This window comes from Haematobia irritans, chromosome 4, assembly GCF_050003625.1.
Source record: "Haematobia irritans isolate KBUSLIRL chromosome 4, ASM5000362v1, whole genome shotgun sequence".
Classification (NCBI taxonomy): Eukaryota; Metazoa; Arthropoda; class Insecta; order Diptera; family Muscidae; genus Haematobia; species Haematobia irritans.
In genome coordinates, this window is record NC_134400.1 from 115449939 (window position 1) to 115473875 (window position 23937).

A 23937-nucleotide genomic window follows, 5' to 3' on the forward strand; every position below is an offset into this window, starting at 1 on the left:
GGCCCATTTGCACTACCATTCGATCTACATCAATAAAAACTACTTGTGCCAAATTTCAAGTTCAGAAGTTAGCGTGATTTCAACAGACGGACGGACAGGCTCGATCGGCTCAGATTTTCACTACGACCTAGAATATATATACTTTATGGGGTCTTAGAGCAATATTTCGATGTGTTACAAACGAAATGACAAAGTTAATATACCCCCCATCCTATGGTGGAGGGTATAAAAACGAACCTATGCCGAAATGTAGAATATTATTGAAGGCTGTGGTATGATTACAATACTCAGACTGACGGACGTCTTTAGTTCGTTTTAGAGTTTCTCCCTGATCAAGAATATATAAGGGAGCCAACGTGTTGCAATGGTTAGCATGCCCGCCTTGCATACATAGAGTCGTGGGTTCAAACCCATTTTCGACCAAACACCATAAAGTTTTTCAGTGGTTGATCTCCCTCCTCAGTAATCCTGGTGACATTGCTGAGTGTTTCAAAGCTTCTCTAAGTGGTTTCACTGCAATGTGAAACGCCTTTCGTACTCGGCTACAAAAATGAGGTCCCTTGTCATTGATCATAACGTTGAATCGGGCATCACTCGGTGATAAGCGAGAAGTTCAACACTGTGGTATCACAATGAACTGAACTTTATATAATCGGAAATCGAAATTTTGATTTGCTACAAATGCAATGACATACTTATTATATGCCTATCATCAAACATCCTATGCTAGTGGGTAAAAAAACAATTGGTTCAATGCTGCACGAAACATATTTGTCCCAAAAATATTATTTTCTTGCCAAACATAAATATGTTTGCAGAAATCAGATACATAGTTTCCAAGAAAAGAACATAGATGTACCAAAAATGTTGGACAAATAATATTATGCTCTTGAAACATGTTTGAGTTAATCATATTCCTTCTCTGCGTGTAGATGGATACATCGAGTAGGTACATTAATCTCATATGGTCAAGAGGTGTAATTGGGGCGGACATGTTGTAGTTGATATTTGTAGATTATCTTGTATCACTAATTCATTAGTGGCTATTACAGCCTGTCACTATACAATGTCCGTGCTGTGTGCTGATGCATCATAAAGTTTAGCGGTTTATCGCATGCTGCTCGAAAACATCATCACGATAGAACAGGATAAAAACTTACATTCATTTAATGTGACCCACTTCAATTGATTGGTGTGTGTTTATGTAAAGTTTTGTTTATCGTCCAGGACTATTCTTCGCCTAAAGAAGAAAAGGTCCCCAAAAAAGCTATGCAGAGCGATAATAGTTACTATGTTGAACACTGTTGGTTTTACCACTTTGTGTTCGTTTAAAAGAAATAAAAAAAAATTAATGCCACATACTCTGTGTCAGGAATGGGTAAAAATGTAAAAAAAGGGCTCTTAAGTGGGTTATGGCACGTCGCACAGAGGAGCACACCGTGAAGTCTCATTAACGATGCGTTCCCCAAAAACAAAAGTTAATTTAAGTTACTGAGGCGTATGAGCAACTTTTTCCCTCTCATGTGCATATGAGCATTGTCGTATGTGGGCTGAGCAAGTGTCATGCTAGTGGTTTGCATTTTAAGGTTAATGACGTTTCCGCCATGAAATTTATGTAAATTTAATGAATGCGCTTTTTCGCAGTGCACATAAAAGTTTCACATGCGGCGTTGATGGTGTGAGGCAACCCATCATCATTTTCATCATCACTGCCATAATCATCATCAGCATCGTTGTCATTGCAATTCCTAGCATTTAAAAAATTCACACTGCTGCCACTAAAATACATGTTGTTTTAATTGAAACAGAGGCGACAATATGAACATACTTACTGGGTGTTTCTCTTCAGTCATTTTCTTAAACTGTGCAAATATTATATTTTAACAAAAGTAACTTTCTTGTATTTTTTTTTTTCATATCTACACCCAGAGAAGGAATATGATCACCTCAAACATGTTTTAAGAGCAAAATGTTATTTTTGGGTGGTGACCATGTAACATGGTTTTCGCAACCATGTTATTTTCTCGAAAATCATGTATCTGATTTCGGCAAGCAGGTTATATTTGACGAGAAAATAACATTTTAGTGACAAACATTGTAATCATAACATGGTAATCATATAAAAATAACATTTTGCTCTTGAATCATGTTTGAGGTGATCATATTCCTTCTCTGCGTGTACTCAACCGTTCAATATTTTGAACGTGAATATGAGACAAGTACATCCTAAAAAAAATCGCCATTGTAACATATACTCAAAAAACATATTCTTCGTCAATTATATATATTTTCAGAATTTGTTCAAACAAAAAATCGCAAGCATATCTTTGTTTAAAGCCCCATATAGTTAATTCCAGTTTGTAAACATTTGTTTGCTTGCAGCAAAATATTGTAAATATAATTGTGTTGGAATACAAATAAAAACATATGCTTTTAATTAATTTGAATTTACATCCCAAATATTTAATTATATACAATATAAAATATACGTAAGTCGATAAGCACTCATGAATGTGTACTGAGCTAACTACATTTTTATTGTTTGTAATTCTCTTCTACACCCTCAAAAAAAAATCGCTTCTCTAACATGTGTTCCAAACATATTTTGCAGGAAGCACATATATTATTGGATACTGCCGAAACATTAATATGTTTGTTTCATGTGAACATATTATATGTTTCGAAGCGTTTTGAGCCCAAAAATATTATATGCTTGGAAGAATTTTCTCCCCAAGAATATTGTGGTCATTCCCTCACATAATTTTCACTTCCACGAAATTTTTTAGTTCTTGGCACCTTTTTCTGTGATACAAAAAATGTTGAAGAAATTATTCAATTTTATAATTTTTTAAAATTTTACCTTTCGCCTTGACGGAGAATCGAACCGGGAACCATGGAATTTGTAAGCCAACACACTACCACTGGGCTACGTGGCTGTTACAGTCACCAGTAGACAATTATCGTTATGAGTTACATTTATATAGCATAGTTTGCAGCGCCCACGAGACCATGCAAACATAACATTATATACAAGAAACATACATTTGTTGGCCACGTGGAACAGTGGTTCGCATGTCTGACTTGCATGCAAAGGGTCGTGGGTTCAATCCCTGCTCCGACCGAACCAATTTTTTTTTTTTAATTTACACATTTATATTTATACTATATTAAATTTTTATAATGAAACTTCGAAATGTGGGTTATTAAAGATTTACAGTCAGAAACAGTGCTTGATATAAACGAAATGGACTGAGCTTTTGGATAAAATATTATTTTTTATTGCATAAATAACAATTTTGTAACAAAAAACTGTTTTATATAAAAGTTTGAAATTTTGAAAGGAATCCAAAAACTCTAACGAAAGAAGGACGTGGAGTCGAGCACAAACATAAATATATAAATAATTTTATAATAAACATACACATAAATTTATTTAGGAGTGAACAATTTTTTACTAGCATTTAACACTATTTTAAATGCATTTACAGTTTTCTCTTTACTGCGAATAGTCATTCTAATATTCAAATTAAATAATATTTAGACTTAAGCATATCAAATTTTTGGCCTTTTGATTATCTCGATGTGTTATGTTGATTTCTTTCGTCAACCCTCCCGGTTTCCATCTCTATTTCTTTCTCTATACTCTCTCTGTTGCCCTCTAAATAAAATATTACAACATATATATGTTTACTCGAAATTTGTAAATGTATATATGTTTACATTCACACATATTATTTTTATGAAACATTCATGAGCCAAACATAATATGTTCTAACATATTAACATATGTGTCCCAAACATTTAGTGTTAGTTTAGGAACATTATATGTTTGCACTTAAATATATTGTGTTTAAAAATTGTGCCCGAAACACATTTTGTTTATATCGAAACATATGAAAAACATATTTTTCTAACAGTGTATAATTCTATTCTCTCTCGCTCTCTGATGTTTCTAAACATATATGTGTTTTTACGAAATTTCCAAATTAAAATATGTTTACATCCAGAGATATTTCATTCAAGAAAATGTCATGTCCCAACCATAATATGTTCTAACCTATTAAATATAGGTCCCAAACATCTTACACTAGTTTATGCAGATTATATGCTTGCAGTTAAAAATAATGTGCTAGAAATTTGGGAGCTATATCTAAATCTGAACCGATTTCGCCAAATGCGTGCATACACTGAAAAAAAAATACAATATATTATGGACAAATTTCTTTAAAATAATAAAATTTTAATTAAAATAAAGTTTATAATCTTTGCTTCTAAATTTTTTTTATTCAATTTAGGACACAGATTTTGTAAATTTGCGTCTCTCCGTTAAAGTCCCATGTCATTGAACTAAGGCTAATTTTCCTTAAAGTAAAGAAACACATTTTTGATTTAAAGAAATCGTCCTTAAATTAACTTAAATATTAAAACTTTAGATTTAAGATAAAAACGCTCCAAATATAGGCTAATACTTATTTTGAGAATTTAGCGTCTTTGGTTTAAATTTTTTTTTTGAATTAAGAAAACATTTTCTACTTTGAAGTAGACGTTATAATTTGGATTTTTAAACTAGGTTAGGTTAGATTAGGTGGCAGCCCGATGTATCAAGCTCACTTAGACTATTCAGTCCATTGTGATACCACATTGGTGAACTTTTCTCTTATTACTTAGTGCTGCCCGATTCCATGTTAAGCTCAATGACAAGGGACCTCCTTTTTATAGCCGAGTCCGAACGGCGCTCCACATTGCAGTGAAACCACTTAGAGAAGCTTTGAAACCCTCAGAAATGTCACCAGCATTACTGAGGTGGGATAATCCACCGCTGAAAAACTTTTTTTGGTGTTCGGTCGCAGCAGGAATCGAACCCACGACCTTGTGTATGCAAGGCGGGCATGCTAACCATTGCACCACGGTGGCTCCCATTTTTAAACTAGCATTCGTTTGTACGTGAGTACCTTTATTAATAAACCGCGAGAAGAGAATGAACATTTTATAAATGAGATCTGTATCCTAATTTGAATTTTATTGGTCCTAGATTTAAAGCCAGATAGGTCGCTAAAAAATGTCTTCATTTTAAAGAAGCCGCATCTTTGGCTCGGAATTAATACCAAAATCCTTAAGGGAAGGTCAAAATCTTTGGATCAATGTAAACTTTTTTTGAGTGCAGCTAAAATGTTAATTCTACTCACTGCACTAAATTTCACGGTTCGGAGTAAGTCTTTGGCTTTTGTGATTATATATGTGTAAATCGGGCGAAAGATATGTATGGGAGCTAATCTAAATCTGATTCGATTGCATCCAAATTTGGCATAATGGACACTACCATCAATTGTACTCCTTTGGACAAAAGGTGTACAAAATCAGAGTTTTAGTTTCTGGCACCATATAAGAGCATATCGGGCGATAAATATAGATATGACAAGTATATACGGCCGTAATTTCGACAAGGCCGAATCTTATGTACCCTCCACCATCGATTGCGCAGAAACGTCTACTACAGACTGTCATCCACAATCGAATCACTTGGATTTCGGTAACACTTGCCGATGGCAAGGTATCTTAAAACTTCCTAACACCGTCTTCTAAATTACAAGGTAGTCCATACGTAGTATATATTAAACTAAAAAAGGCCGACTAAATACGTATATAATTAAGTTTAAAGTTTCTATAGAAATAAAATTTTGACAAAATAAAATTTTGACAACATTTTCTATAGAAGTAAAATTTGGAAAAAATTTTCTATACAATTAAATTTTGACAAAATTTTCTATAGAAATAAAATTTTGTCAAAATTTTCTATAGAAATAAAATGTTTACAAAATTTTCTATGGAAATAAAATTTTAACAAAATTTTCTATAGAAATAACAATGACAATGTTTTCCATAAAAATAAAATTTTGGTAGATTATTTTTGGCTCGAGCTGCAACCATGAATATGAACCGATGTGGACCAATTTTTGTGTGATTGGGGATCGGCTTTATATAACTATAGACCGATATGGACCAATTTTGGCATGGATATTAGCGGCCTTATACTAACACCACGTTGCAAATTTCAACCGGATCGGATGAATTTTGCCCCTCCAAGAGGCTCCGGAGATCAAATCTGGGGAACGGTTTATATGGGGCCTATGCATAATTATGGACCGATATAGACCAATTCTTGCGTGTTTGTTAGAGACGACATTCTAACACCATGTTCTAAATTTCAACCGGATCGGATGAATTTTGCTCCTCCAAGAGGCTCCGGAGGACAAATCTGGGAATCGATTTATATGGGGGATATATATATAATTATGGACCGATATGGACCAATTTTTGCATGGTCATTAAAGAACATATACCAACACCATGTACCAAATTTCAGCCGGATCGGATGAAATTTTCGTTTCTTAGAGGCTCCGCAAGCCAAATCGGGGGATCGGTTTATATGGGGGCTATATATAATTATGGGTCGATGTGGACCAATTTTTGCTTGGTTGTTAGAGACCATATACTAACACCATGTACCAAATTTCAGTCGGATCGGATGAAATTTGGTTCTCTTAGAGGCTCCGCAAGCCAAATCGGGGGATCGGTTTATTTTTGTGTGATTGGGGATAGGCTTTATATAACTATAGACCGATATGGACAAATTTTGGCATGGATATTAGCGGCCTTATACTAACACCACGTTGCAAATTTCAACCGGATCGGATGAATTTTGCTCCTCCAAGAGGCTCCGGAGATCAAATCTGGGGAACGGTTTATATGGGGGCTATGTATAATTATGGACCGATATAGACCAATTCTTGCGTGTTTGTTAGAGACGACATTCTAACACCATGTTCCAAATTTCAACCGGATCGGATGAATTTTGCTCCTCCAAGAGGGTCCGGAGGACAAATCTGGGAATCGATTTATATGGGGGATATATATAATTATGGACCGATATGGACCAATTTTTGCATGGTCATTAGAGAACATATACCAACACCATGTACCAAATTTCAGCCGGATCGGATGAAATTTTCGTTTCATAGAGGCTCCGCAAGCCAAATCGGGGGATCGGTTTATATGGGGGCTATATATAATTATGGGCCGATGTGGACCAATTTTTGCTTGGTTGTTAGAGACCATATACTAACACCATGTACCAAATTTCAGCCGGATCGGATGAAATTTGTTTCTCTTAGAGCGATCGCAAGCCAAATCGGGGGATCGGTTTATATGGGGGCTATATGTAATTATGGACCGATATGGACCAATTTTTGCATGGTCGTTAGAGACCATATACTAACACCATGTACCAAATTTCAGCCGGATCGGATGAAATTTGTTTCTCTTAGAGCGATCGCAAGCCAAATTTGGGGGTCCGTTTATATGGAGGCTTTACGTAAAAGTGGACCGATATGGCCCATTTGCAATACCATCCGACCTACATCAATAACAACTACTTGTGCCAAGTTTCAAGTCGATAGCTTGTTTATTTCACCACGACCCAGAATATATATACTTTATGGGGTCTTGGAGCAATATTTCGATGTGTTACAAACGGAATGACAAAGTTAATATACCCCCATCCTATGGTGGAGGGTATAAAAATGGGAGCTACATCTAAATCTGAACCGATTTAACTAATAGTTGGCAAGTATTGCGGTACTAACATACAAGATACAAACCATCATCGATCTTCTATGCTAAGCAATTTTACTTTTTCGTAGTTTTATCCAATTTTATTATTATCCTTTATATATCGATCTCCCGATTTGACTTCTTGGGATTTTAGAAATCCTAAATTTAAAGACAAAAAAATTAAAAAGATAATTTAGAGATATTTAAGATCTGAAAATTGGTGTACCGAATATGGTGTGTGTCGGTCCATTATTTGGTACAGACCAATCTCCCGATTTGACTTCTTGGGTTTTTAAGGCGCCAATAAATATATGTATTCACAAAGAAAATTTAATTAAAATTTTTTTCTACCAGTGTATGCCTAAGGTGAAACATAATTTGTTTGAACAAATTATTGTTTGTTTGTTTTACAAACAATATTTTGTTTGGACCAATCGTGAAGATATATATGCTTGAAGAAAAATGTGTTTGGGATACATGTTACAGAAGAGATTTTTTTGAAGGTGTACACAGAATCTAGATTTCAAATCTGGGCAATATTTCATAATTTTTTTTTTGCACGTTTACACGATATGTTTGAGAATCCCCTAAAACTCAAACGAAAATGATTTTTATAAATTCAGAATCGGATGTCTCTATATGCATGCATCTTCGGCAAGTGTATCGATTGGACCGATCTTCTTGAGATGTTTCTGAAAATCCACCTGAAATTCTATTTGTTTGTTTTTATCAAGGAACCCGCAACGACGAGGAAAACTATTATATTTGATTCGTGATGGTGGGTAGTTAAGATTCGGCCCGGCAGCTATATTACACACTATTGACTGCTGCAGTCTAACACTGAGATCATAAAGACTGCAATTTATATATGAATCGATTCAAGGTTATTATTTAATTAAGTAACTTGTTTTCATATAATTTCTTATTTTACAAAATTTTTTTATTTTGTTAATTTTGTGTTACATTTTTTGTTTCTTCCTTAGATTTTCTTGATAGTGAACAGAATGATATGATGCAGCAATTTTATAACGACGACTCATTTTTTATATCCAACGATCGTATATATCAATCTGGGGATGATGAATTCGCTGGAATGTTTGGGCCCATACAGACCATAGCCGGTTAGTTTTGTTTTATTTTTTTTAATTATTTGATTTATGTTTTAGTTTATAAGTTATTTATAAAGGTGTGGGTATTAAGCTCGAGTTTAGCCGCTAAAATCGCCACTTTTCACGATTACTTTTCTGTTATAATCCATTTTTTATGAAAAGTTGATTTGGGCTACTCCCCTCCCCTCTCAAGTTATAATACAATTTGATTTCAAAGAGGTATAATTTTATACTTTTTTTACTGATTAAGTTTTGATTTTAGCGGCCAAAATCGAATTTAACCTTGAATTTGGGTAACATACGTTTTTATTTATATTTAGTTTGCTTTGCTTTAGTTTATTAATTACCCTCAATTGTACTAACACCATCCAGAAATATATCTCAAGCATTTGACATGTTTGCCGTGAAACATATTTGGGATAATGATTTTACTTCTCTGGGTGCAGTGAAACCCCTTCTTTGGTATTTTTAGTACCAAGCTTTTTCTCCAAACTGCTCCAGACGCAAAAATCCAACGATTTAATATCCGCAGATTTTGTTGGTCACTGTGCGGTAGAAATGAAGCGAATATATTATGTATCGGTACAGATTTTGATATATCCCTCTTTTAAACCCGCCCTCCAATTTGGGGTCTAGATTCAGAAGGTTTGTCAGAATAGTTAGGTGTGTATCGGTGCATGATTCAACTCCTCGGTCTTATATAAACAGTCGTTTTTATCTGATTGCCGATTTAACTTTTTAACAATTGCTTGAAACGGACGGCAAGTTTTGCAGATTTTACTTCTTCTAATCATTTAACTAGTGGGAGTAACAAAAAAAAAACTATATTTCATCATTTTCTTGCACACATACACAAGATGTCTATGATTCCTCTAAAACTCAAACAAAATTGTTGTAATAAAGGGTGATACGGTCAAAATTTGGTCAAGGGAAAACGCGTGTAAATCGGTGAAATCGTTTATTTAAAAAATCAAATTAAATTTCTTTTTCAAGTTCAATTAGTATAAAATTCAGGAAAAATATTCAGTTAGGCTTTCGCTTTTCCATATCCTAATTGCCGGGCCTCACGCTTGACACCTGCCATCAGATTTTGTACAGCCACCTTGTCCACCTTCTTCGCCGCAGAAAGCCAGTTTGCCTTGAACTGCTGCTCGTCCTTATCAGTTTTTTTGGTCTTCTTTAGGTTCCGCTTGACAATAGCCCAGTATTTCTCAATTGGGCGGAGCTCTGGCTGGTTGGGAGGGTTCTTGTCCTTGGGAACCACCTGCACGTTGTTGGCGGCGTACCACTCCATGGCCTTTTTACCGTAATGGCAAGATGCCAAATCCGGCCAAAACAGTACGGAACAACCGTGTTTCTTCAGGAAAGGCAGCAGACGTTTATTCAAACACTCTTTCATGTAAATTTCTTGGTTGACAGTCCCGGAAGCTATGAAAATGCTGCTTTTCAAGCCAAAGGTACAGATGGCTTGCCAAACCAGATATTTCTTTGCGAACTTTTACAGTTTTATGTGCTTGAAAATATCTGCTACCTTTCCCCTTCCTTTTGCCGCATAAAACTCCTGTCCCGGAAGCTGCTTGTAGTCGGCTTTGACGTAGGTTTCGTCGTCCATTACCACGCAGTCAAACTTCGTCTGCATCGTCGTGTACAGCCTCCGGGATCGCGCTTTGGCCGTCATATTTTGTTTATCATCGCGATTTGGAGTCACTACCTTCTTGTAAGTCGATAGTCCGGCTCGTTTTTTGGCTCGATGCACGGTTGTAGACGATACACCCAGCTTACTTGCGGCATCTCGGAGAGAGAGGTTAGGGTTTCGCTTGAAACTACCGGCAACTCTCTTTGTCGTCTCAGCGGCTTCCGGTTTTCGATTTCCCCCCGATCCAGACTTCCTGGCTGTCGACAAACGTTCCCCAAACACTTTAATTACATTTGTAACGGTTGATTTGGCAACTTTTAGCGATTTTGCCAGCTTTGCGTGCGAGTAGCTCGGATTTTCGCGACCGATATCGACCGATAAACCATAAATGGACGTTTGCGAAGTTAACTGGCTGGCTGATAAGTCCCCGGTCTGACACATAGATGGCGTCGCTAGTATTAAATGCATATTATTTTTATATAGTACCAACCTTCAAATGATTCGTGTCAAAATTTGACGTCTGTAAGTCAATTAGTTCGTTAGATAGAGCGTCTTTTGTGAAGCAACTTTTGTTATTGTGAACAAAATGAAAAAAAGGAATTTCGTGTTTTGATAAAATACTGTTTTCTGAAGGGGAAAAATACGGTGGAAGCAAAAACTTGGCTTGATAATGAGTTTCCGGACTCTGCCCCAGGAAAATCAACAGTAATTGATTGGTATGCAAAATTCAAGCGTGGTGAAATGAGCACGGAGGACGGTGAACGCAGTGGACGCCCGAAAGAGGTGGTTACCGACGAAAACATCAAAAAAATCCACAAAATGATTTTGAATGACTGTAAAATAAAGTTGATCGAGATAGCAGAGACCTTAAAGATATCAAAGGAACGTGTTGGTCATATCATTCATCAATATTTGGATATGCGGAAGCTCTGTGCAAAATGGGTGCCGCGTGAGCTCACATTTGACCAAAAACAACAACGTGTTGATGATTCTGAGCGGTGTTTGCAGCTGTTAACTCGTAATACACCCGAGTTTTTCCGTCGATATGTGACAATGGATGAAACATGGCTCCATCACTACACTCCTGAGTCCAATCGACAGTCGGTTGAGTGGACAGCGACCGGTGAACCGTCTCCGAAGCGTGGAAAGACTCAAAAGTCCTCTGGCAAAGTAATGGCCTCTGTTTTTTGGGATGCGCATGGAATAATTTTTATCGATTATCTTGAGAAGGGAAAAACCATCAACAGCGACTATTATATGGCGTTATTGGAGCGTTTGGAGGTCGAAATCGCGGCAAAACGGCCCCATATGAAGAAGAAAAAAGTGTTGTTCCACCAAGACAACGCACCGTGCCACAAGTCTTTGAGAACGATGGCAAAAATTCATGAATTGGGCTTCGAATTGCTTCCCCACCCACCGTATTCTCCAGATCTGGCCCCAGCGACTTTTTCTCGTTCTCAGACCTCAAAAGGATGCTCGCAGGGAAAAAATTTGGCTGAAATGAAGAGGTGATCGCCGAAACTGTGGCCTATTTTGAGGCAAAACTGAAGGAGTACTACCAAAATGGTATCAAAAAATTAGAAGGTCGTTATAATCGTTGTATCGCTCTTGAAGGGAACTATGTTGAATAATAAAAACGAATTTTGATAAAAAAATGTGTTTTTCTTTGTTAGACCGGGGACTTATCAGCCAACCTGTTACCTGAAAATTGCCTTAGAATTAAATATTTCCCTTATTTTTACTTCCATTGTGTTCTACCACAAGGTATTAGCCGACTTAAATTTCAAGTCTATAGATTTTTTAGAAGCCTAACAAATATTGTCCAAATCGGGTCAGATTTAAATATATGTATATAGAAACATAAAGCTTTATATATAGCACCCAACAAATTTGAAAGATTAGAAATGGTTCCAAAATGTAGATCTACAAAGTGCTGCAGAATATTTAATAGTCTGCCCCGCCTGACTTTAGACTTTCCCTACTTGTGTTAATGCTTTGAAAAACTTCTCTTTTTTATTGTTTTTATACCCTGCTCCACACTGTGGAACAGGGTATTATTATAAGTTAGTGCATATGTTTGAAACACCCAGAAGGAGACGAGATAGACACATGGTGTCTTTGGCAAAAATGCTCAGGGTGGGCTCCTGAGTCGATATAGCCATGTCCGTCTGTCCGTCTGTCCGTGAACACATTTTTGTAATCAAAGTCTAGGTCGCAGTTTTAGTCCAATCGACTTCAAATTTGGCACAAGTATGTGCTTTGGCTCAGAATAGATCCCTATTGATTTTGGAAGAAATCGGTTCAGATTTAGATATAGCTCCCATATATATATTTCGCCCGATATGGACTTATATGGCCCCAAAAGCCAGAGTTTTACCCTAATTTGCTTAAAATTTTACACAAGAAGAACAATTAGTACTATAGTCAAGTGTGCCAAATACCCATCCCAGAAGCCAGAGTTTTACCCCAATTTGGTTGAAATTTTGCACAGGGAGTAGAATTAGCATTGTAGTTATGCGTGCCAAATTTGGTTGAAATCGGTTCAGATTTAGATATAGCTCCAATATATAGCTTTCGACCGATTTACACTCATATGACCACAGAGGCCAATTTTTTGCTCCGATTTAATTGAAATTTTGCACAGGGAGTAGAATTAGCATTGTAGCTATGCGTGCCAAATTTGGTTGAAATCGGTTCAGATTTAGATATATCTCCCATATATAGCTTTCGCCCGATTTAGACTCATATGACCACAGAGGCCAATTTTTAACTCCGATTTAGTTGAAATTGTGTATAGGGAGTAGAATTAGCATTGTTGCTATGTGTGCCACATTTGGTTGAAATCGGTTCAGATTTAGATATAGCTCCCATATATATGTTTTTCTGATTTCGACAAAAATGGTCAAAATACCAATATTTTCCTTGTAAAATCGCCACTGCTTAGTCGAAAAGTTGTAAAAATGACTCTTATTTGCCTAAACATATATACCGAGTGATAAATCATAAATAAACTTTTGCGAAGTTTCCTTAAAATTGCTTCAGATTTAAATGTTTCCCATATTTTTATACCCTGCGCCACACTGTGGAACAGGGTATTATAAGTTAGTGCATATGTTTGTAACACCCAGAAGGAGACGAGATAGACACATGGTGTCTTTGGCAATAATGCTCAGGGTGGGTCCCTGAGTCGATATAACCATGTCCGTCTGTCCGTCTGTCCGTCCGTCCGTCTGTCTGTGAACACATTTTTGTGATCAAAGTCTAGGTCGCAATTTAAGTCCAATCGCCTTCAAATTTGGCACATGTTCCTAATTTGGGTCAGAATAGAACCCTATTGACTTTGGAAGAAATCGGCTCAGATTTAGATATAGCTCCCATATATATCTTTCGCCCGATATGCACTAATATGGACCCAGCAGCCATTTGCTTGAAATTTGGTACAAACATAAAACTTAGTCGTATAGTCAAGTGTGCAAAATTTGATTGAAATCGGTTCAGATTTAGAGAAAGCTCCCATATATATCTTTCGCCCGATTTGGACTTATATGGCCCCAGAATCCAGATTTTTGGCCGAATTTGGTTGAAATTTTGCATTAGGAGTACAATTAGTAGTATAGTAAAGTGTGCAAAATTTGATTGAAATCGGTTCAGATATAGATATAGCTCCCATATATATCTTTCGCCCGATATGGACTAATATGGTCCTAAAAGTCAGAGTTTTTGCCCAATTTGGTTGAAATTTTGCACAGCGACTAGATTTAGCATTGTAGCCATGCGTGCCAAATTTGGTTGAAATCGGTTCAGATTTAGATAAAGCTCCCATATATAGCTTTCGCCCGATTTAGACTCATATGACCACAGAGGCCAATTTTTAACTCCGATTTAGTTGAAATTGTGCACAGGGAATAGAATTAGCATTGTTGCTATGCGTACCAAATTTGGTTGAAATCGGTTCAGATTTAGATATATCTCCCATATATAGCCTTTGCCCGATTTACACTCATATGACCACAGAGACCAATTTTTAACTCCGATTTAGTTGAAATTTTGCACAGGGAGTAGAATTAGCATTGTTGCTATGCGTGCCAAATTTGGTTGAAATCAGTTCAGATTTAGATATAGCTCCCATATATATGTTTTTCTGATTTCGACAAAAATGGTCAAAATACCAACATTTTCCTTGTAAAATCGCCACTGCTTAGTCGAAAAGTTGTAAAAATGACTCTAATTTTCCTAAACTTCTAATACATATATATCGAGCGATATATTATAAATAAACTTTTGCGATGTTTCCTTAAAATTGCTTCAGATTTAAATGTTTCCCATATTTTTTACTAACATTAGGACAAACCTTTATATATAGCATCCAACACATTTGACGGATGTGACATGGTGTCGAAAATTTAGATCTACAAAGTGGCGCAGGGTATAATATAGTCGGCCCCGCCCGACTTTAGACTTTCCTTACTTGTTTTTTTTTAGTTCACGCAAGTTAAAATTTCAAAATCAAACATGTGTTGAAAGACACCTTCTATTTTTGTGTTCTTGTTAGATTCATATGTTTGGGTGTAAAAATTATATGTTTGTAACTCAAATTTTTTAACACAATATTTTAAGTGCAAGCATATAATGTTCATAAACTAGCATAACTTGTTTGGGATATATATGTTAATATGTTAGAACATATTATGTTTGGGACATAAACTGTTTGTAAATATAATATGCTTAGATGCAAACATATATTAATTTAGAAATAGCCAATAAGCATATATGTATATGTGTTTAGAAAGAGAGACCTAGAGAATATGCTGCAAGTAAAATAATGGAAGTAACCAATTGGCACCTTAACAATATATCCACACAAAGAAAATTTCATTAAAATTTTTTTCTACCAGTGAGTGCTCTAAGGTGAAACATATTATGTTTGAACAATACAAACAATATTTTATTTGGACCAATCCTGAAAATATATATGCTTGAAGCAAAATGTGTTTGAGGTATATGTTACAGAAGCGATTTTTTTGAGGGTGTATGAAACTTCAAAATGTGTCTTATTATAGACTTAACCCAGATATGCCGACCGTACTACATGTAGTACACCTGTTATGTTCAGGTTTCTGCGTTTACAGTGCTTTACATTTTCTAATCTACTTGTTGGTGTGCTAGAGAATATAACGGCCCGTCGGCATATCTGAGTTAAAGTCAGAAAAGGGATAGTTTGATATAAACGAAATTAACTGTGATTTTGGAATAAACAGCATTATTGGTATTGCAAAAATAAACATTTTGCAACAAAAAAATTTTATTTGATAATAAAAGTTTGAAATTTTCAAACTATTTTCAAAGAAATGCAAAAAACCTGTAACAAATTTTCGATACACGTTTTCCAAACGTTTTTTTTTTTTTTTTCTTTGCATGTACTCGCCTTTGCAGTGTGCTGTTGTTTAACTTAACGAATACACTTGTCGATTTAGTTTGCAATTTTATAAATAACATTTTATAGTTTGTTCTATCCATTAAAATATATAACTTGTAAATTGTTTGTTGTATTTCAAAGTTTAGTTTTGTAATTAAAAAAAAATGTATTTTCTATCTGCGTTACTAACAAATTTAATAATAACGACTCTCTACAAAAAGATTGCAAAGTGTTTTCATCTACACATAATGAACTATTAAAATGAGAATATTTGTTGCAGCATTAGAATGTTGTTTCGAGTAGAAACAACTTCCAAAACTTTTATTAAAGATCCTTCAAGCGAAAAGACTTCAATGTCTGTTTTTTTTTTTTTTATTTTATGGAGTAAATATACATCACTACAGATACACTCTGGCGAAAGGGCAGTAATTAATATGAAACCATTATCGTGTTGTTGTACACAGAAAAGAAAAATTCCATTGCATAAGTAATGCAAAAAACACGTATATACAGGTGAAAGTATGTTATATTCTATCCTCCATGGATTTCGTTCAAAGTTCTTCTAAAGACTATCATCCACAATCGAATTACTTGGGTTGTGGTAACACTTGCCGATGGAGAGGTATAGTTTTATTTTTTACATTGCACTCAAAAAAAGTGAACCATCTATTTCACTAAAACCAATTTAACTTTATTTTTGTTCTTGAAATTATTATGTTTGGGGAAGGTTTCCTTTACTCCAATAATTTTTTGGGTATATTAGTTAAAGTAACTAAAAAAAATTATACACAAATGAAGTATAAGGATTTACTAAATTCGTACTTGTTACAAAATAGTTCATTATTTCTTTAAATTTGTACATTTTACTACAAATGGGCCTATTTTGAACTTCGTATGGCACTAAAGACATTCTTGCAATTTTGAACTCCAATTTTTTCCTCCAAACTACAAAACTTTCTTTAACAAATGAACAAAAAAATAATTAGGTCTAATAAATTTTCTTGAATTTGTCGAAAAACATTTATTTATTTTTGTGATATCGGCGTGATACAATTTAGTTCAAATTTTCAAAAAGTAATCTTAATTTTCTAAAATTAACCAACATTTTTATACCCTCCATCATAGGATGGGGGTATATTAACTTTGTCACTCCGTTTGTAACACATCGAAATATTGGTCTAAGACCCCATAAAGTATATATATTCTGGGTCGTGGTGAAATTCTGAGTCGATCTAAGCATGTCCGTCAGTCCGTCCGTCCGTCCGTCTGTTGAAATCACGCTAACTTCCGAACGAAACAAGCTATCGACTTGAAACTTGGCACAAGTAGTTGTTATCGATGTAGGTCGGATGGTGTTGAAAATGGGCCATATCGGTCCACTTTTACGTATAGCCCCCATATAAAGGGACCCTCAGATTTGGCTTGTGGAGCCTCTAACAGAAGCATATTTCATCCGATCCGGCTGAAATTTGGTACATGGCGTTGGTATATAGTCTCTAACAACCATGCAAAAATTGGTCCACATCGGTCCATAATTATATATAGCCCCCATATAAACCGATCCCCAGATTTGGCTTGCGGAGCCTCAAAGAGAAGAAAATTTCATCCGATCCGGCTGAAATTTGGTACATGATGTTGGTATATGGTTTCTAACAACCATGCAAAAATTGGTCCACATCGGTTCATAATTATATATAGCCCCCATATAAACCGATCCCCAGATTTGGCTTGCGAAGTCTCCAAGAGAAGCAAATTTCATCCAAGCCGGTTGTAATTTGGAACATGGTGTTAGTATATGATCTTTAACAACCGTGCCAGAATTGGTCCATATCGGTCCATAATTATATATAGCCCCCATATAAAACATTCTCCAGATTTGACCTCCGCAGCCTCTTGGAGGAGCAAAATTCATCCGATCCGGTTCAAATTAGGAACGTGGTGTTAGTATATGGTCGCTAACAACCATACCAAAATTGGTCCAATCACACAAAAATTGGTCCATATCGGTTCATAATCATGGTTGCCACTAGGGAGCCACCGTGGTGCAATGGTTAGCATGCCCGCCTTGCATACACAAGGTCGTGGGTTCGATTCCTGCTACGACCGAACACCAAAAAAAAAAGTTTTTCAGCGGTGGATTATCTCACCTCAGTAATGCTGGTGACATTTCTGAGGGTTTCAAAGCTTCTCTAAGTGGTTTCACTGGAATGTGGAACGCCGTTCGGACTCGGCTATAAAAAGGAGGTCCCTTGTCATTGAGCTTAACATGGAATCGGGCAGCACTCAGTGATAAGAGAGAAGTTCACCACTGTGGTATCACAATGGACTGAATAGTCTAAGTGAGCCTGATACATCGGGCTGCCACATAACCTAACCTAACCATGGTTGCCACTAGAGCCAAAAATAATCTACCAAATTTTTTTTCTATAGAAAATTTTGTCAAAATGTTATTTCTATAGAAAATTTTGTCAAAATTTTATTTCTAGAGAAAATGTTGTTAAAATTTTATTCGGTTCATAATAAAATTTTCATCATTTTCAAAATTTTATTTCTATAGAAAATTTTGTCAAAATTTTATTTCTATAGAAAATTTTTTTCAAATTTTATTCGGTTCATAATCATGGTTGCCACTCGAGACACAAATAATCTACCAAGATTTTATTTCTATAGAAAATTTTGTCAAAAGTTTATTTCTATAAAAAATTTTGTTAATATTTTATTTCTGTAGAAATTTTTGTCAAAATTTTCTATAGAATATTTTGTAAAAATTTTTATTTCTATAGAAAATTTTGTTAAAATTTTATTTCTGTAGAAAATTTTGTCAAAATTTTATGTCTACTTTGTCAAACTGAATTATATACTTATTGGATCGATCTTTATTGATTTAATATATACCACGTATGGACTTACATACAATTTAGAAGATGGTGTTATGAGGTTTTAAGATACCTTGCCATCGGCAAGCGTTACCGCAACTTAAGTAATTCGATTGTGGATGGCTTTAGATGGTTTAGAAGAAGTTTCTACGCAATCCATGATGGAGGGTACATAAGCTTCGGCCTGGCCGAACTTACGGCCGTATATACTTGTTCTTCCTGGTGAGTTCAGGCCTACCACCAATGTAATCGTCTTTACATCATGATCGTTATGTATAAATAGAGGAGTGTATACTAGAGTTGTGCGCGTGACTGAAAATTCACAAACACTCATGCACATTCACGAAGCAAAATGTTTATTCACGCACGCTCACTCACGATTCGTGTGGTAGCCAATCCCACTCACGCACATTCATGAAATGAAAACCAGTACTCACGCACGATTCACGACAATTCACGTGATTCACGAAACTCACTACATTATCGAAATGGAAATCAGCAAAGGTAAGAAAATTCAACAAGTATATACGGCCGTGGGTTGCGGTAACACTTGCCGATGGCAAGGTATCTTAAAACTTGTTAACACCGTCTTTTAAATTGTTAGTTAGTCCTTACGGGGTATATATTAAAAAAACAAGTAAGTAAAGTAGAAAGTCGGGCGGGGCCGACTATATCATACCCTAAACCACCATTACATAATTAGTAATCATAAGCATTTGTGGGGTAACATATAGGTCTGGGAGATAAACCGCAGTTGAATCTTTAAGAAAATTAAGGGGTACATGTCTATGGGTGCTTTGTGTCAATCTGACTATTGCTCATAGTCAATGTTGCCAGGGAAAATATTCGGTTTACCCTACAAGGACAAAAAAAGTTCCCTACTTTCCCATACATTCCCAAACAATTTTCCCTACTATATTTTTCGTTAAATTTGAAAAATTTTACCAAACAAAAATGGTTCTAAGTACTTTATTACCTTAAAACATGAATATACAACGTATATAACTTAGAATATAAATTTGTATTACCACCACGGTTGCCACAGTTGGTAGAATTCTACCCAAATTAGTAATCTTTTTATACCCACCACCATAGAATAGTGACGGCGGTATAATAAGTTTGGCATTCCGTTTGTAACACATCGAAATATCGATTTCCGACTATATAAAGTATATATATTCTTGATCAGGGAGAAATTCTAATACGATATAACGATGTCCGTCTGTCTGTCTGGCTGGCTGGCTGTCTGTCTGGCTGGCTGGCTGTCTGTCTGTTGTAATCACGCTACAGTCTTCAATAATAAAGCAATCGTGCTGAAATTTTGCACGTCTTTTGTCTGCAGGCAGGTCAAGTTCGAAGATGGGCTATATCGGTCCAGGTTTTGATATAGTCCCCATATAAACCGACCTCCTGATTTGGGGTCTTGGGCTTATAGAAATCGTAGTTTTTATCCAATTTGCCTGAAATTTGAAATTTAGAGGTATTTTATGACCATAAAGAGGTGTGCCAAAAATGGTGAGTATCGGTCCATGTTTTGGTATAGCCCCTATATAGACCGATCTCCCGATTTTACTTCTTGGGCTCATAGAAACCGCAGTTTTTATTCAATTTACCTGAAATTGGAAATCTAGAGGTATTGTAGGACCACAAATACGTGTGCCAAAAATTGTGAGTATCGGTTCATGTTTTGGTGTGGTCCCCATATAAAACGACCTCCCGATTTGGGGTCTTGGGCTTATAGAAACCGTAGTTTTTATCCAATTTGTCTGAAATTGGAAATCTAGAGGTATTTTCGGGCCATAAAGTGGTGTGCCGGAAACGGTGAGTATCGGTCCATATTTTAGTATAGCCCCCATAAGAACGATCTCCCGGGTTTCTAGAAACCGTAGTTTTTATCTGATTTGCCTGAAATTGTAAATATTCTGGTATTTTAGGCTCACAAAAACGTGTATCGGATTAAGTTTTTATCGGTCCATTTGGTAATGCCTATAGACCGACTTCACTTCTTCCAGATTTTACTTCTACAGATTTAAGATTTCAAATCAAGACGTTATTTTACAATTTTCTTGCACACTTACTAGAGATGTTAATGATTCCTCTAAAACGCAAACAAAAATGGTTCATATAAATACAGAATCTGATATAGTCCTCATAGGTGAAATCTTTAAATTTAAGTCCTCAAGCCCTCCTGAAATTCCAAGGAAACCCTAATATTTGGTTCATGGTGATGGGTATTTAAGATTCGGCCCGGCCGAACTTACTGCTCTATATACTTGTTTTTATACCCTCCATCATAGGATGGGGGTATATTAACTTTGTCATTCCGTTTGTAACACATCGAAATATTGCTCTAAGACCCCATAAAGTATATATATTCTGGGTCGTGGTGAAATTCTGAGTCGATCTAAGCATGTCCGTCCGTCCGTCCGTCCGTCTGTTGAAATCACGCTAGCTTCCGAACGAAACAAGCTATCGACTTGAAACTCGGCACAAGTAGTTGCTATCGATGTAGGTCGGATGGTATTGAAAATGGGCCATATCGGTCCACTTTTACGTATAGTTCCCATATAAAGGGACCCTCAGATTTGGCTTGTGGAGCCTCTAACAGAAGCATATTTCATCCGATCCGGCTGAAATTTGGTATATGGTGTTGGTATATGGTCTCTAACAACCATGCAAAAATTGGTCCACATCGGTCCATAATTATATATAGCCCCCATATAAACCGATCCCCAGATTTGGGTTGCGGAGCCTCAAAGAGAAGCAAATTACATCTGATCCGCCTGAAATTTGGTACATGGTGTTGGTATATGGACTTTAATAACCATGCAAAAATTGGTCCACATCGGTCCATAATTATATATAGCCCCCATATAAACCGATCCCCAGATTTGGCTTGCGGAGCCTCAAAGAGGAGCAAATTTCATCCGATCCGGCTGAAATTTGGTACACGATGTTTGTATATGGTCTCTAACAACCACGCAAAAATTGGTCCACATCGGTCCATAATTATATATAGACCTCATATAAACCGATCTCCAGATTTGGCTTGCGAAGCCTCAAAGGGAAGCAAATTGCATCCGATCCTGCTGAAATTTGGTACATGGTATTGGTATATGGTCTCTAACAACCGTGCAAAAATTGGTCCACATCGGTCCATAATTATATATAGCACCCATATAAACCGATCCCCAGATTTGGCTTGCGAAGTTTCCAAGAGAAGCAAATTTCATCCAATCCGGTTGTAATTTTGAACATGGTGTTAGTATATGATCAATAACAACCGTGCCAGAATTGGTCCATATCGGTCCATAATTATATATAGCCCCCGTATAAAACGTTCTCCAGATTTGACCTCCGGAGCCTCTTGGAGGAGCAAAATTCATCCGATCCGGTTCAAATTAGGAACGTGGTGTTAGTATATGGTCGCTAACAACCATACCAAAATTGCCACTAGAGCCAGAAATAATCTACCAAAATTTTATTTATATAGAAAATTTTGTCAAAATTTTATTTCTATAGAAAATTTTGTCAAAATTTTATTTCTAGAGAAAATTTTGTTAAAATTTTATTCGGTTCATAATAAAATTTTCATCATTGTCAAAATTTTATTTCTATAGAAAATTTTGTCAAAATTTTATTTCTATAGAAAATTTTGTTCAAATTTTATTCGGTTCATAATCATGGTTGCCACTCGAGCCAAAAATAATCTACCAAGATTTTATTTCTATAGAATATTTTGTCAAAAGTTTATTTCTATAGAAAATTTTGTTAATATTTTATTTCTGTAGAAATTTTTGTCAAAATTTTTTTTCTATCGAAAATTTTGTCAAAATTTTTATTTCTATAGAAAATTTTGTGAAGATTTTATTTCTATAGAAACTTTTGTTAAAATTGTATTTCTGAAGAATATTTTGTCAAAATTTTATGTCTACTTTGTCAAACTGAATTATATACGTATTGGATCGATGGTTTTAGGAGGTTTTAAGATACCTTGTCATCGGCAAGCGTTACCGCAACTTAAGTAATTCGATTGTGGATGGCAGTGTTTAGAAGAAGTTTCTACGCAATCCATGATGGAGGGTACATAAGCTTCGGCCTGGCCGAACTTACGGCCGTATATACTTGTTTTTTTTTTTCAAATGTCTATTCTCTTGGTTGAGAATGTCTATTGTTTTTACTCCGAATACTCATTCTAATATTCAAATTAAATAATATTTAGACTTAAGCATTTCAAATTTTTGACCTTATCATAAAACAGTTTTCCGAAACAACATACAAGCGGTTTCACAGATATTGCTCTCTTTTGATTCTCTCGCTATGTTATGTTGATATCTTTAGTCAACCCTCCCGGTTTCCATCTCTATTTCTCTCTCTCTCTCTCTGAATAAAATATCACAACATATATATGTTTACTCGAAATTTGTAAATTTATATATGTTTACATTCACACATATTATTTTTATGAAATATTCATGCTCCAAACATAATATATTCTAGGTTAGGTTAGGTGGCAGCCCGATGTATCAGGCTCACTTAGACTATTCAGTCCATTGTGATACCAAATTGGTGAACTTCTCTCTTATCACTGAGTGCTACCCGATTCCATGTTAAGCTCAATAACAAAGTACCTTCTTTTTTAAAGCCGAGTCGGAACGGCGTTCCACATTGCAGTGAAACCACTTAAAGAAACTTTGAAACCCTCAGAAATGTCACCAGTATTACTGAGGTGGGATAATCCACCGCTGAAAAACTTTTTGGTGTTCGGTCGAAGCAGGAATCGAACCCACGACCTTGTTTATGCAAGGCGGGTATGCTAATCATTGCACCATATATTCTAACATATTAACGTATGAGTCCCAAACATTTAGTGCTAGTTTAGGAACATTACATGTTTGCACTTAAATATTTTGTGTGGAAATTGTGCCCGAAACACATTTTGTTTATATCGGAACATATGAAAGACATATTTTTCTAATAGTGTATATGGTCGCTAACAACCATGCAAAAATTGGTTCATATCGGTCTATAATTATATATAGCCCCCATATAAATCGATCCCAAGATTTGATTTGCGGAGCTACTTAGAGAAGCAAATTTCATCCGATCCGATTGTGCTAGTATATGGCCGCTAACAACCATGCCAAACTAGGTCCATAATTATATATAGCCCTCAGATAAATCGATCCCCATCACACAAAAATTAGTCCATATCAGTTCATAATTGTATATAGCCCCCATATAAAGTGACCCCTATATTTTAATTCTGGCTCTCACTTAGTCCATATC

General features: G+C 35.7%; 1 protein-coding gene across 2 annotated transcripts in view; it reads left to right on the forward strand.

Annotated features, from left to right (window-relative positions):
* The window catches only part of dpr10 (defective proboscis extension response 10), a 799057-nt gene that overhangs the window by 673931 nt on the left and 101189 nt on the right, over positions 1–23937 (forward strand). For both annotated transcript variants that reach the window (XM_075304411.1, XM_075304412.1), the window contains one exon: positions 8595–8732. In XM_075304411.1, coding sequence (XP_075160526.1) covers positions 8595–8732 — 138 coding nt within the window. The remainder of the gene's footprint in view (positions 1–8594; positions 8733–23937) is intronic.